This window comes from Astyanax mexicanus, chromosome 10 (assembly GCF_023375975.1).
Source record: "Astyanax mexicanus isolate ESR-SI-001 chromosome 10, AstMex3_surface, whole genome shotgun sequence".
In the NCBI taxonomy this organism is placed as follows: Eukaryota; Metazoa; Chordata; class Actinopteri; order Characiformes; family Acestrorhamphidae; genus Astyanax; species Astyanax mexicanus.
The window spans coordinates 50252532-50266802 of record NC_064417.1 but is presented as its reverse complement, the minus strand read 5'-3'; the positions used below and the strand labels follow the sequence as shown (position 1 = coordinate 50266802).

The window sequence follows — 14271 nt, the reverse complement described above, 5'->3', positions numbered from 1 at the left end:
AAAATGAAAAAAAAATGTTTTACTCTTTTTATGAATTATGTATGCTTTATCACATGTAGTAAAATACAGAACAGTATGTAGACTTTGGACTATCTGACTGCTGTCAGAATCCCCCCGTTCAAGGTTCTGTATTCAACTGGCAACCTATGACCAAATCTCAGTATGAAGGCTCCTCATGGCTTATTAATTCTACACTTGGATTCTCACAAGGCACATTTAACACCTGACGAGAAATATTGTGCTGTTTTTTTAATCTCGTTGTTTTAATTTAATTCCACATAAAAGACTATAGCCAAAACATAAGACTATATGTGTTTTCGCTACAGTAATTTTTACAGTAAATCTGGTGCGTGTTCTGAATCTGGCCCAGAGCCTCCTAAAGCCGTAATTATTTATTTGAGCTGCCAGCACTCTTTATCTGTTTATGTCTGAGTGTTTATGAAGGATCTGAAGAGACTGACTGGAAAATGCATTAATTCACTGCTTTCATCCATATTTATGGTAATTTATGTTGAGTATACAATTTGAAACACTGAAGAGCTTACCCTTCTCAGTGCATGATGTGTTTGTAAACACAGCCAGGCTGGGAACATAGGGATTTATGACTAGGGGTGGGATAGAATATCGATATTTGCGATACCTCTGCTTATGACTAGGGCTGTGCTAGTGCTGGGCGATTATGGCCTAAAAATATAATCTTCGATTATTTCACAAATAATCAGATTTTTTTTTGTGTTTGTGTGGAAAGTGCTAAAACAGTGCTGGATCTTTTTTTCTGTACGAGTTCAGTCCTGGGAGCTGAATGTTTAAAAAATATGCGCTGGTTAGTCTGTGGGAGGCGCCGGTAATCAAGTAAGATGGATAAACACTTAAGAAATGACTAGCATTTTCGGATATTTTAGATTAAATAGGTAATATGTAAAATGTAAAATCGCGATTACTCAAAACTTTTCAAAACTTAATTAAAACTGTAATTCAAACTAGAAAAGGAAAGTTCGATAACGAACTTTAAGTTGGCTTGGAAAAGTACGTTAAATAGTTAAATAACGTTGAATAGTTAAAATGGTTGCTAAGATATTTCTGTCTAAAGCGTGTGAAGAGTGGTTGCTATGCTGTTGACTTTCGGCTAAATGTTGAAGTCCAAAAAGTTTTGGCTAACATGGTGAAAAGCTTATAATTATATTATAAAGTAAAGTGTTGCTAAGTGGTTGCTAGGTAGTTGCTAGGCAGTTGATAATGTAGTCCACATCGTTGCTTAGTGCTTGCTAATTGGTTGCTAGGCAGTTGCGAACATATTCAAGGTGGTTGCTAAGCTGTTGCTAACTTGTTGCTAGGCAACTCCTAACGTATTCCAAATGGTTTTTAAGTGGTTATTAGGCAGTTTCTAATATTTTCCAGGTGGTTGCTAACTGGTTGCTATGGTATCCGGGGTGGTTGCTAAGGTGTTGCTAGGTGGTTGCTAAGGTGTTGCTATGGTATCTGGGGTGGTTGCTAAGGTGTTGCTAGGTGGTTGCTAGAGGGTTAATAGGTGGTTGCTAAGGTGTTGCTATGGGATCCGGGGTGGTTGCTAAGGTGTTGCTATGGTATCCGGGTTGGTTGCTAAGGTGTTGCTAGGTGGTTGCTAAGGTGTTGCTATGGTATCCAGGGTGGTTGCTAAGGTGTTGCTAGGTGGTTGCTAGGGTGTTGCTAGGCGGTTGCTATGGTATCCAGGGTGGTTGCTAAGGTGTTGCTAGGTGGTTGCTAAGGTGTTGCTAGGTGGTTGCTATGGTGTTGCTATGGTATCCGGGGTGGTTGCTAAGGTGTTGCTAGGTGGTTGCTAGGTGGTTGCTAGGGTGTTGCTAGGTGGTTGCTAAGGTGTTGATTTGGTATCCAGGGTGGTTGCTAAGGTATTGCTAGGTGGTTGCTAAGGTGTTGCTAGGTGGTTGCTAAGGTGTTGCTATGGTATCCGGGGTGGTTGCTAAGGTGTTGCTAGGTGGTTGCAAGGTGGTTGCTAAGGTGTTGCTAGGTGGTTGCTAGGGTGTTGCTAGGTGGTTGCTAAGGTTCTGCTAGGTGGTTGCTAAGGTGTTGCTATGGTATCCAGGGTGGTTGCTAAGGTGTTGCTAGGTGGTTGCTAAGGTGTTGCTATGGTATCCGGGGTGGTTGCTAAGGTGTTGCTAGGTGGTTGCTAAGGTGTTGCTATGGTATCCTGGGCGGTTGCTAAGGTGTTGCTAGGTGGTTGCTAGGCAGTTGCTAAGGTGTTGCTATGGTATCCTGGGTGGTTGCTAAGGTGTTTCTAGGTGGTTGCTAAGGTGTTGCTAGGTGGTTGCTAAGGTGTTGCTATGGTATCCGGGGTGGTTGCTACGGTGTTGCTAGGTGGTTGCTAGGCGGTTGCTTAAGTGTTGCTATGGTATCCGGGGTGGATGCTATGGTGTGGTTGCTAAGGTGTTGCTAGGTGGTTGCTTAGGTGTTGCTATGGTATCCAGGGTGGTTGCTAAGGTGTTGCTAGGTGGTTGCTAAGGTGTTGCTATGGTATCCTGGGTGGTTGCTAAGGTGTTTCTAGGTGGTTGCTAAGGTGTTGCTAGGTGGTTGCTAAGGTGTTGCTATGGTATCCAGAGTGGTTGCTAAGGTGTTGCTAGGTGGTTGCTAGGTGGTTGCTATGGTGTTGCTAGGTGGTTGCTAAGGTGTTGCTAGGTGGTTGCTAAGGTGTTGCTATGGTATCCAGGGTGGTTGCTAAGGTGTTGCTAGGTGGTTGCTAAGGTGTTGCTAGGTGGTTGCTAAGGTGTTGCTATGGTATCCGGGGTGGTTGCTAAGGTGTTGCTAGGTGGTTGCAAGGTGGTTGCTAAGGTGTTGCTAGGCGGTTGCTAAGGTGTTGCTATGGTGTCTAGGGTGGTTGCTAAGGTGTTGCTAGGTGGTTGCTAAGATGTTGCTATGGTATCTGGGGTGGTTGCTAAGGTGTTGCTAGGTGTATCTAACTGGTCGCTAGGCAGTTGCTACCATTTCTAAAGTGGTTGCTAAGCAGTTGCTAGGCAGTTGCTAACGTTTTCCAGGTGGTTGCTAAGGTGTTGCTATCTGGTTGCTAGGCAGTTGCTAACGTATTACACATGGTTGCTAAGTGGTTGCTAGGCAGTTGCTAATGTTTTCCAGGTGGTTGCTAAGGTGTATCTAACTGGTTCCTAGGCAGTAGTAGATAAAAAGAAAGAGTGTTGAATGTAGAAGTACAGAAAAAGGGAGAGCCTGAAATAGAGAAGTAGAGAGAAAATCAGCGTGAGAAGTAGAGAAAGAACACCCGAGAATGTGAGAAAAAGAGTGACAAGTAGAGAGAAATATTGAGCGAGAGAAAGAGAATTAGGGAAAAAGAGAGATCGAGAAATAAAGAAGTAGAGAAAGAAAAAGGATGTAGTAGAGAGATAGATAGAAAGAGAAAGCAAGACAGAAAAGTAGAGTGAAAGAGAAGTAGAGAGAAGAGCGAGAAATAAAGAGAGAGTAAGAGAGAAATAGAGAAATAGAAAAGTAGAAAGAAAGAGACATAGAAAAGTAGAGAGAGTGAGAAAGAGAGAGTGAGAAATAGAGAAGTAGAGAGAGAGTGAGAAAGAGAGAGTGAGAAATAGAGAAGTAGAGAGAGTGCGAAATAGAGACGTAGAGAGAGAGTGAGAAAGAGAGTGAGAAATAGAGAAGTAGAGAGAGAGTGAGAAATAGAGACGTAGAGAGAGAGTGAAAAAGAGAGTGAGAAATATAGAAGTAGAGAGAGTGAGAAATAAAGAGAAATAGAGACGTAGAGAGAGAGTGAAAAAGAGAGTGAGAAATATAGAAGTAGAGAGAGTGAGAAATATAGAAGTAGAGAGAGAGAGTGAGAAATAGAGACGTAGAGAGAGAGTGAGAAATAGAGACGTAGAGAGAGAGTGAGAAAGAGTGAGAAATAGAGAAGTAGAGAGAGTGAGAAATAGAGACGTAGAAAAGAGTGAGAAAGAGAGAGTGAGAAATAGAGAAGTAGAGAGAGAGTGAGAAATAGAGACGTAGAGAGAGAGTGAGAAATAGAGAAGTAGAGAGCAAAAGAGAGAATGAGAAGTAGAGAGCAAAAGAGAGAGTGAGACAGAGAAGTAGAGAGCAAACGAGAGAGTGAGAAGTAGAGAAGTAGAGAGCAAAAGAAAGAGTGAGAAATAGAGAAGTAGAGAGAGAGTGGGAAAGATAGAGTGAGAATTAGAGAAGTAGAGAGAGAGTGAGAGAGAGTGAGATAGAGAAGTAGAGAGAGTGAGAAATAGAGACGTAGAGAGAGTGAGAAAGAGAGAGTGAGATAGAGAAGTAGAGAGAGAGTGAGAAATAGAGTGAGAAATAGAGACGTAGAGAGAGAGTGAGAAAGAGTGAGAAATAGAGTAGAGAGCAAAAGAGAGTGAGAAATAGAGAAGTAGAGAGCAAAAGAGAGAGTGAGAAGTAGAGAAGTAGAGAGCAAAAGAAAGAGTGAGAAATATAGAAATAGAGAGAGAGTGGGAAAGAGAGTGAGAATTAGAGAAGTAGAGAGCGAAAGAGAGAGTGAGAAAGAGAGAGTGGTTGCTAAGCAGTTAATAGGTGGTTGCTAAACCCTGGCTGGGGTGCCGGGGTGTCCAAACTTTTGACTGATAGCTGCTCCATACAGCAGCTCCTCCATACACTCACAGTACTGGAGGAGCAGGGGAGAGAAGGGGTTCCGTGCGCAGAGCTGCTCGTGTGCGAGATGGAACTCTGGGCCCCCCATTCATTTCTATGGGAAAACTTCGTACGAAAATTGTACGAAAACCGTACGTCGTATCGCTTCGCAACCTGCTATTAATTTAAAGATCTCGGTAAGATCTATAAGCTCGCCAAATTTGGTTTTCGTATCTCAAAAATTGTGGCGGTTACGGACGTTTAAAATTTCGCCCCATTCATTCCTATGGGGAAAAAATGCGTACGTTTACGAAGTTTTTACGAAAACCGTACGATAAATCGCTCCAAAAAGCACAAGCACGCTAAGTTGGCATAGGTCCTACGATCTGTGAAAGTTTCGTGATTCTACGTTGAAAGCTCTAGGAGGAGTAGCGTACAGAAAAAAAGGCGTAAGAATAATAATAATAACTAGAAAAGGAAAGTTCGATAACGAACTTTAAGTTGGCTTGGAAAAGTACGTTAAATAGTTAAATAACGTTGAATAGTTAAAATGGTTGCTAAGATATTTCTGTCTAAAGCGTGTGAAGAGTGGTTGCTATGCTGTTGACTTTCGGCTAAATGTTGAAGTCCAAAAAGTTTTGGCTAACATGGTGAAAAGCTTATAATTATCTTATAAAGTAAAGTGTTGCTAAGTGGTTGCTAGGTAGTTGCTAGGCAGTTGCTAATGTAGTCCACATCGTTGCTTAGTGCTTGCTAATTGGTTGCTAGGCAGTTGCGAACATATTCCAGGTGGTTGCTAAGCTGTTGCTAACTTGTTGCTAGGCAATTCCTAACGTATTCCAAATGGTTTTTAAGTGGTTATTAGGCAGTTTCTAATATTTTCCAGGTGGTTGCTAACTGGTTGCTATGGTATCTGGGGTGGTTGCTAAGGTGTTGCTAGGTGGTTGCTAAGGTGTTGCTATGGTATCTGGGGTGGTTGCTAAGGTGTTGCTAGGTGGTTGCTAGAGGGTTGCTAGGTGGTTGCTAAGGTGTTGCTATGGGATCCGGGGTGGTTGCTAAGGTGTTGCTATGGTATCCGGGTTGGTTGCTAAGGTGTTGCTAGGTGGTTGCTAAGGTGTTGCTATGGTATCCAGGGTGGTTGCTAAGGTGTTGCTAGGTGGTTGCTAGGGTGTTGCTAGGCGGTTGCTATGGTATCCAGGGTGGTTGCTAAGGTGTTGCTAGGTGGTTGCTAAGGTGTTGCTATGGTATCCGGGGTGGTTGCTAAGGTGTTGCTAGGTGGTTGCTAAGGTGTTGCTATGGTATCCTGGGTGGTTGCTAAGGTGTTGCTAGGTGGTTGCTATGGTGTTGCTATGGTATCCAGGGTGGTTGCTAAGGTGTTGCTAGGTGGTTGCTAAGGTGTTGCTATGGTATCCTGGGTGGTTACTAAGGTGTTGCTAGGTGGTTGCTAGGCAGTAGCTAAGGTGTTGCTATGGTATCCTGGGTGGTTGCTAAGGAGTTTCTAGGTGGTTGCTAAGGTGTTGCTAGGTGGTTGCTAAGGTGTTGCTAGGTGGTTGCTAAGGTGTTGCAATGGTATCCGGGGTGGTTGCTAAGGTGTTGCTAGGTGGTTGCTAGGCGGTTGCTTAGGTGTTGCTATGGTATCCGGGGTGGTTGCTACGGTGTTTCTAAGTGGTTGCTAAGGTGTTGCTAGGTGGTTGCTAAGGTGTTGCTATGGTATCCAGGGTGGTTGCTAAGGTGTTGCTAGGTGGTTGCTAGGTGGTTGCTAGGGTGTTGCTAGGTGGTTGCTAAGGTGTTGCTATGGTATCCAGGGTGGTTGCAAAGGTGTTGCTAGGTGGTTGCTAAGGTGTTGCTATGGTATCCTGGGTGGTTGCTAAGGTGTTGCTAGGTGGTTGCTAGGCAGTAGCTAAGGTGTTGCTATGGTATCCTGGGTGGTTGCTAAGGAGTTTCTAGGTGGTTGCTAAGGTGTTGCTAGGTGGTTGCTAAGGTGTTGCTAGGTGGTTGCTAAGGTGTTGCAATGGTATCCGGGGTGGTTGCTAAGGTGTTGCTAGGTGGTTGCAAGGTGGTTGCTAGGGTGTTGCTAGGTGGTTGCTAAGGTGTTGCTATGGTATCCAGGGTGGTTGCAAAGGTGTTGCTAGGTGGTTGCTAGGTGGTTGCTAGGGTGTTGCTAGGTGGTTGCTAAGGTGTTGCTAGGTGGTTGCTAAGGTGTTGCTATGGTATCCAGGGTGGTTGCTAAGGTGTTGCTAGGTGGTTGCTAAGGTGTTGCTAGGTGGTTGCTAAGGTGTTGCTATGGTATCCGAGGTGGTTGCTAAGGTGTTGCTAGGTGGTTGCAAGGTGGTTGCTAAGGTGTTGCTAGGTGGTTGCTAGGGTGTTGCTAGGTGGTTGCTAAGGTTTTGCTAGGTGGTTGCTAAGGTGTTGCTATGGTATCCAGGGTGGTTGCTAAGGTGTTGATAGGTGGTTGCTAAGGTGTTGCTATGGTATCCGGGGTGGTTGCTAAGGTGTTGCTAGGTGGTTGCTAGGCGGTTGCTAGGCGGTTGCTAAGGTGTTGCTATGGTGTCTGTGGTGGTTGCTAAGGTGTTGCTAGGTGGTTGCTAAGATGTTGCTATGGTATCTGGGGTGGTTGCTAAGGTGTTGCTAGGTGTATCTGACTGGTCGCTAGGCAGTTGCTACCATTTCTAAAGTGGTTGCTAAGCAGTTGCTAACGTTTTCCAGGTGGTTGCTAAGGTGTTGCTATCTGGTTGCTAGGCAGTTGCTAACGTATTACACATGGTTGCTAAGTGGTTGCTAGGCAGTTGCTAATGTTTTCCAGGTGGTTGCTAAGGTGTATCTAACTGGTTGCTAGGCAGTAGTAGATAAAAAGAAAGAGTGTTAAATGTAGAAGTACAGAAAAAGGGAGAGCCTGAAATAGAGAAGTAGAGAGAAAATCAGCGTGAGAAGTAGAGAAAGAACACCCGAGAATGTGAGAAAAAGAGTGACAAGTAGAGAGAAATATTGAGCGAGAGAAAGAGAATTAGGGAAAAAGAGAGATCGAGAAATAAAGAAGTAGAGAAAGAAAGAGGATGTAGTAGAGAGATAGATAGAAAGAGAAAGCAAGACAGAAAAGTAGAGTGAAAGAGAAGTAGAGAGAAGAGCGAGAAATAAAGAGTAAGAGAGAAATAGAGAAATAGAAAAGTAGAAAGAAAGAGACATAGAAAAGTAGAGAGAGAGAAATAGAGAAGTAGAGAGAGAGTGAGAAAGAGAGAGTGAGAAATAGAGAAGTAGAGAGAGTGAGAAATAGAGACGTAGAGAGAGAGTGAGAAAGAGAGTGAGAAATAGAGAAGTAGAGAGAGAGTGAGAAATAGAGACGTAGAGAGAGAGTGAAAAAGAGTGAGAAATATAGAAGTAGAGAGAGTGAGAAATATAGAAGTAGAGAGAGAGAGTGAGAAATAGAGACGTAGAGAAAGAGTGAGAAAGAGAGAGTGAGATAGAGAAGTAGAGAGAGAGTGAGAAATAGAGTGAGAAATAGACGTAGAGAGAGAGTGAGAAAGAGAGTGAGAAATAGAGACGTAGAGAGAGAGTGAGAAATAGAGTGAGAAATAGAGACGTAGAGAGAGAGTGAGAAAGAGAGTGAGAAATAGAGGAGTAGAGAGCAAAAGAGAGTGAGAAATAGAGAAGTAGAGAGCAAAAGAGAGAGTGAGAATTAGAGAAGTAGAGAGCGAAAGAGAGAGTGAGAAAGAGAGAGTGGTTGCTAAGCAGTTAATAGGTGGTTGCAAAGCCCTGGCTGGGGTGCCGGGGTGTCCAAACTTTTGACTGATATCTGCTCCATACAGCAGCTCCTCCATACACTCACAGTACTGGAGGAGCAGGGGAGAGAAGGGGTTCCGTGCGCAGAGCTGCTCGTGTGCGAGATGGAACTCTGGGCCCCCCATTCATTTCTATGGGAAAACTTCGTACGAAAATTGTACGAAAACCGTACGTCGTATCACTTCGCAACCTGCTATTAATTTTAAGATCTCGGTAAGATCTATAAGCTCGCCAAATTTGGTCTTCGTATCTCAAAAATTGTGGCGGTTACGGACGTTTAAAATTTCGCCCCATTCATTCCTATGGGGAAAAAATGCGTACGTTTACGAAGTTTTTACGAAAACCGTACGATAAATCGCTCCAAAAAGCACAAGCACGCTAAGTTGGCATAGGTCCTACGATCCGTGAAAGTTTCGTGATTCTACGTTGAAAGCTCTAGGAGGAGTAGCGTACAGAAAAAAAGGCGTAAGAATAATAATAATAATAATAATAAGAAGATTACGAAGAACAAGAAGTTGGCTTTTCCAAGCCAACTTAATAATAATAAGAAGATTACGAAGAACAAGAAGTTGGCTTTTCCAAGCCAACTTAATTAAGCGAATTAATCGTGAAAATCACCCAACACTAGACTGTGGTATATTGTATTATACAGCATATATTGTGACAGTAATGTCATGGTATAAATTTCCTATTGTGATAGCAGTAGCAATAGCAGTATTTTTCTTGATTGCAGTTTATTATTTGCTGTAAACCTTTAAGGCTATTTTTATATAAAGGCTATTTTTGTGTGCATGTATTATTTTGTGTGCATGCTTTATGATATTTGTGCTTTTAAATAGCTATATAAATTACATTAAATTGAATGTTATAAATAGATTTTAATAGATAAATGAAATGAAAGAAGTAAAGAAAAGCATTGAAGAAAATATATCGCCAAGAATATTGTTAACACAAAAATACCATAAAATATTGTGATATTATTTTAGGATAATATCGCCCAGCCCTAAATATGACTTATTATTATTTATATTCACTTTTGAGCCTTTTCATTTAATTTGTATGTAAAAGAGACTCAAAGTCCAACGGGCCACATGCAGAATTCAGAACACTGTTCTGGGGTCAGCTCCGTCAGAAGAATGAAAGCACTAACAGTATGTCCAGTGTGAGCGGAGCGTCTGTGGGAGAATAACTGTATTAATGGCTCATTGTTCTGTGACTCTGTATAAATCAGGAGTCAATGGTACTCTGTGTTCTGGTGTTTCAGTGTTTTAATGTTTTATCATCGACTGAAACATTTCTTCAGTAACATCTACGAAGGAGGATCTCAGAGTTGGGCCAGGACTGTAACTTCAAGTGGTCCAGCGGTCAATAGTGCTGCCACTGTGATTGAGAGATCACTGGTTCAAATTCCGGTCATGCAGCTTGCCATCAGCTGCCGGAGCCCTGAGAGAGCACAATTGGTCTTGCTCTCTCTGGGTGGGTACAGTAGATGGCGCTCTCTCTTTCCCCTCATCACTCCTAGGGTGATGTGGATCAGCACAAGGCTGCATCTGTGAGCTGATGTATCAGAACCGAGTCGCTGCACTTTCCTCCGAGTTTGTAGCACTGTGATGCTACTCGGCAATGCTAGTAAGCAAATATCATGAATTACGGATTTATTGGTGGCAACTTTTATTGGAAATAGAATTTGACAACCAATATAAAACAATGTAGAACAAGGTGTGCAGCTTTGCTCACTCATATCTCTTTAAAACACACACACACACACACACACTGACTGCAACTCCTACAAAGTGTGGCTCTTGGAAAAATAGCTATTTACTATAATAAACTGTAATAAATGAGAACATTCTTTGTTCTGCAAATCATTTTCAATCTGTGTAATTAATATATAATATAGATAAAAATCAATTCTAGAACAAAAAATATCAAATATCGAAAAATGCAAAAAAAGCATGTACTAATTCTCGTTATTTATCGTGTTTGTGTTTAACAGACTCACTGTCACACCTTAAATTCAGCGCTATAGGATTTAAGGCCCAATATGACTTAACATGAATTAATCATTTTGTGGTAGAAATTATTCAGATTTTAGTTTTTTACTCTTTTTTTTTTCGATTTTCTACGGAATAATTACATCCTTCAAATTTATGTTTTGTAGAGAAAGAGAATTTGCAGCATGATGTGAAAAAATCCTGATATCATCCATGATAATGCTGGAATGATATATTGTGCAGCACTGTTCACCACTTGCATATTTAATATAGAATATAGTATAAATACAGTATATCATTAAGATTTAGACCCAAACAAACTAATTTACCACTTTTCCCCATTTTATCAGATTTGTATTATTCTCCAGGATGGCCCACTGGCACAGTTCAGCTGCTGATTATCTTCCTTTCATTCCAGCCAAAGAAAGCGTCATTAGGACGAAGTTTCCAGCGGCTGCTGTTGTTTCTGGATGTGGAGTTTGTGTGAGGAGCTGTGAGAACAGTTTTTTAAGCAGTGTTTTTAGTGGGTACAGTTGCTCTGCAGTGTTGCCAGCATTGTCGCCGTAACAATGGAGCTGAAAACTAAAGAATACGGCTCCCTGAAGTCTGCAGAACTACCAATGATAACGGCTGCCGGGGCCAGAATATACCTTTAAACCTGTGGGGAAACTGTTGAGGACTTTTAACTGGAGAGTAGAGTTTGGGTAGGTGGGGTTACTTTTAATAAATTCAGTAAAGTACGAGGCCTGTGGGAAACAGTTTACTTGGGTGGTCTATGGTTGCCCTGTAGATGCTCGAAAATCCACATTAATGATTAATTAATATCAGTATTCTGTCTAAAAACAGTGTATTATCTATTGTTACACTTTAATTGCATTTAGTTTAGATGCATACAGTACATTTTTATTACAAAAAACATCATGTTATAACATGTAATCAACTTTTGTTTACACATAAGACAGATACACAAAGTTTACAGATTTTAGTTTACTGATTGTACAAAATTATAATGCAAATAAAATAAAATGGGTAAAAATACATTGAATAGAATAGAATGGGTGGATGGATGGATGAATGGATGGATGGACAGACAGATGGGTGGATACCCGTATGGATGGATGGATGAATGGATGGATAGGTAGAGAGATGGATGGATGAATAGAAAGGCAGGTAGATGGATAATCTGTGTTACTTAAGTGTTTGTGGCATGGGTGGGTGGATGGATGAATGGATAAGTAGAGAGCTGGATGGATGGATGGATGGATTGATGGACAAACAGACAAATAGATGGATGAGGGGTTTGTGTTGCTAAAGTGTTTGTGCCATGGATGGATGGGTAGAGAGCTGGACGGATGGATGGATGGGTAGAGAGCTGGATGGATGGACGGATGGATAGGTAGAAAGCTGAATGGATGGATGGATGGATAGATGGGTAGAGAGCTGAATGGATGGGTAGTGAGCTGGATGAATGAACGGATGGGTAGAAAGATGAATGGATGTATGGATGAATGGATGGATAGGTAGAGAGCTGGGTGAATGGATGAGTATAGAGCTGAATGTATGGGTAGAGAGCTGGATGGATGGATGGATGGATGGGTAGCGATCTGGATGAAAGGATGGGTAGAGAGCTGGATGAATAAATGGGTAGAGAGCTTGATGGATGGATGGTTGGGTAGAGAACTGAATGAATAGATGGGTAGAGAAGTGGATGAATAGATGGGTAGAGAACTGGATGAATAGATGGGTAGAGAACTAGATAAATAGATGGGTAGAGAGCTGGATGTATGGTTGGTAGAGAGCTGGATGAATGGATGGTAGGAAGCTGTATGTATCAATGGCTAGAGAACTGGAGGAAAAGATGGATAGAGAGCTGGATGGATGAATAGGTAGTGAGCTGGATGAATGAATGGATGGGTAGAAAGCTGAATGGATGTATGGATGGATAGGTAGAGAGCTGGGTGAATGGATGAGTGGAGAGCTGAATGGATGGGTAGAGAGCTGGATGGATGAATAGGTAGTGAGCTGGATGAATGAATGGATGGGTAGAAAGCTGAATGGATGTATGGATGGATAGGTAGAGAGCTGGGTGAATGGATGAGTGGAGAGCTGAATGGATGGGTAGAGAGCTGGATGGATGAATGGATGGGTAGAGACCTGGATGAATGGATGGGCAGAGAGCTGGATGGATGGATGGGTAGAGAGCTGGATGGATGGCTGGATAGAGAACTGGATGGATGAATGGTCTGTAATGCTCAAGTGTTGGTGGCATGTTATCAGTATTTTCTTTGGACCTGACAGTGACATTCTGCTTATAATCTCTGGATAATTGTTTGTGCTGCTCATCTTCACTCATATTCAGATAATTCCTCAGTTACGTAAATCCATTTAAAATAAAGAGGGGAAACACTTGCGGCGAATTCACCGTAATTGATTCACTTGCTGGCAGAATGTTTGAGTGCCTGTGATGCATCTTTAATAGGATGGAGATTAGAACGGAAATCCCGACCATCAATAACGAGGCAGAGGGAGGGAGAGAGAGAGAGAGAGATAGAGAGTAAGAAAGAGAGGTTTAGACTGCAGGCTCTCGCCTCGGGCTGGAAGTGTCACACACTGTGTTTCCCATAAAGTGACAGAGACACCCGTAGTTCTTTTTTATTCTGTATTATCTAGTCTCTCTGAGCTTCTCTATCTGTAATTACAGCGTCCCGTTCCTGACGCTCCCGTCTCTCTCTTATTCCCAGCAGTTCCGTATCAGCAGAGTTCCTACGGCACTGATCGGAGCTCCGGGCCGATCTGCTGCTTCCGCTGCAGGGAGGTGTGTAAGGGGGAGGTGGTGCGAGTGCAGAGTGTCCACTTCCACGTCAAATGCTTCACCTGCCAAGGTAAGATCTTCTCTTCTCCTCTGTGTGTTTAACTGCTGATCAGATATGTAGGCCTTTAAATTGAGTCAATGTTTTAAGACCAGTGAAATGGTCCAAACAGGTCCAGTAAAGATCTGGGTTTAATACAGGTGCAATAACATGCATAGGAAAGTTCAAGAGGATGTTTAATGCCTTCAACCACAGATGCAGCTCCTCTTCTTTGGAAGGCGGTGGATATAGGTTAGTAGGGATGCACCAAGATATGTTTTTGGGTCAAAATCAGACAAATAAATAAACCATTGGCTCAGAGTTGAGTGCCGAATACTGAACATTAGACCTTTTGTTCACGGTTTTGTTTGCCAAATATTCAGCATGTCCCTATAACTAATATGGTATCCCACAATCCCTGATCTTCTTTATCATATTATACTATAATATCATTCTGTGGGTTTATTATCATGGTGATTGTAATCAATAAAATAAAGTAAAAACTGCACTCAGTCCAACCAAGATACTTTTTGAGGCTTTTTGGCATAGGGTTAGAGTTAGGGTTAAGGTTAGGTATACCTGGATGGGTGGATGCATCAGTGGATGGATGGATGGATGGCTGGATGGATGGGTAGAGAGCTGGATGGATGAATGGGTAGAGAGCTGGATGGATTGATGGATGGATGGATGGATGGATAGACAGACAGACAGATAAATAGATAGGTGGTCTGTGTTGCTCAAGTGTTTGTGGCATGGGTGGATGGGTAAAGAGTTGGATGGATGAATAATTGATGGATGGATGGGTAGAGAGATGGATAGATGGATGGATGGGTAGATAGCTGGATGGATGGGTAGAGAGCTGGATGGATTGATGAATGGATGGATGGATAGACAGACAGACAGACAGATAAATGGATAGGTGGTCTGTGTTGCTCAAGTGTGTGTGGCATGGATGGATGGGTAAGAGTTTGATGGATGAATAATTGATGGATGGATGGGTAGCGAGATGAATGGATAGATGGATGGATGGGTAGAGATCTGGATGGATGGAT

At 42.4% G+C, this 14271-nt stretch overlaps 1 protein-coding gene and 1 long non-coding RNA gene across 6 annotated transcripts in view; both read left to right on the top strand.

The window, feature by feature from the left end:
• ablim3 (actin binding LIM protein family, member 3) overlaps positions 1-14271 on the top strand; it is a 163254-nt gene that overhangs the window by 12690 nt on the left and 136293 nt on the right. For 4 of the 5 annotated variants that reach the window (XM_049483889.1, XM_049483888.1, XM_049483886.1 and 1 more), the window contains exon 2: positions 13112-13252. In XM_049483889.1, coding sequence (XP_049339846.1) covers positions 13112-13252 — 141 coding nt within the window. The remainder of the gene's footprint in view (positions 1-13111; positions 13253-14271) is intronic. The other variant, XM_049483885.1, reaches the window with a different exon arrangement.
• On the top strand, positions 1569-3639 carry LOC125804706 (uncharacterized). Its single transcript, XR_007440862.1, has 2 exons — positions 1569-1680; positions 1746-3639. It is a non-coding gene; the product is annotated as an uncharacterized LOC125804706 (long non-coding RNA).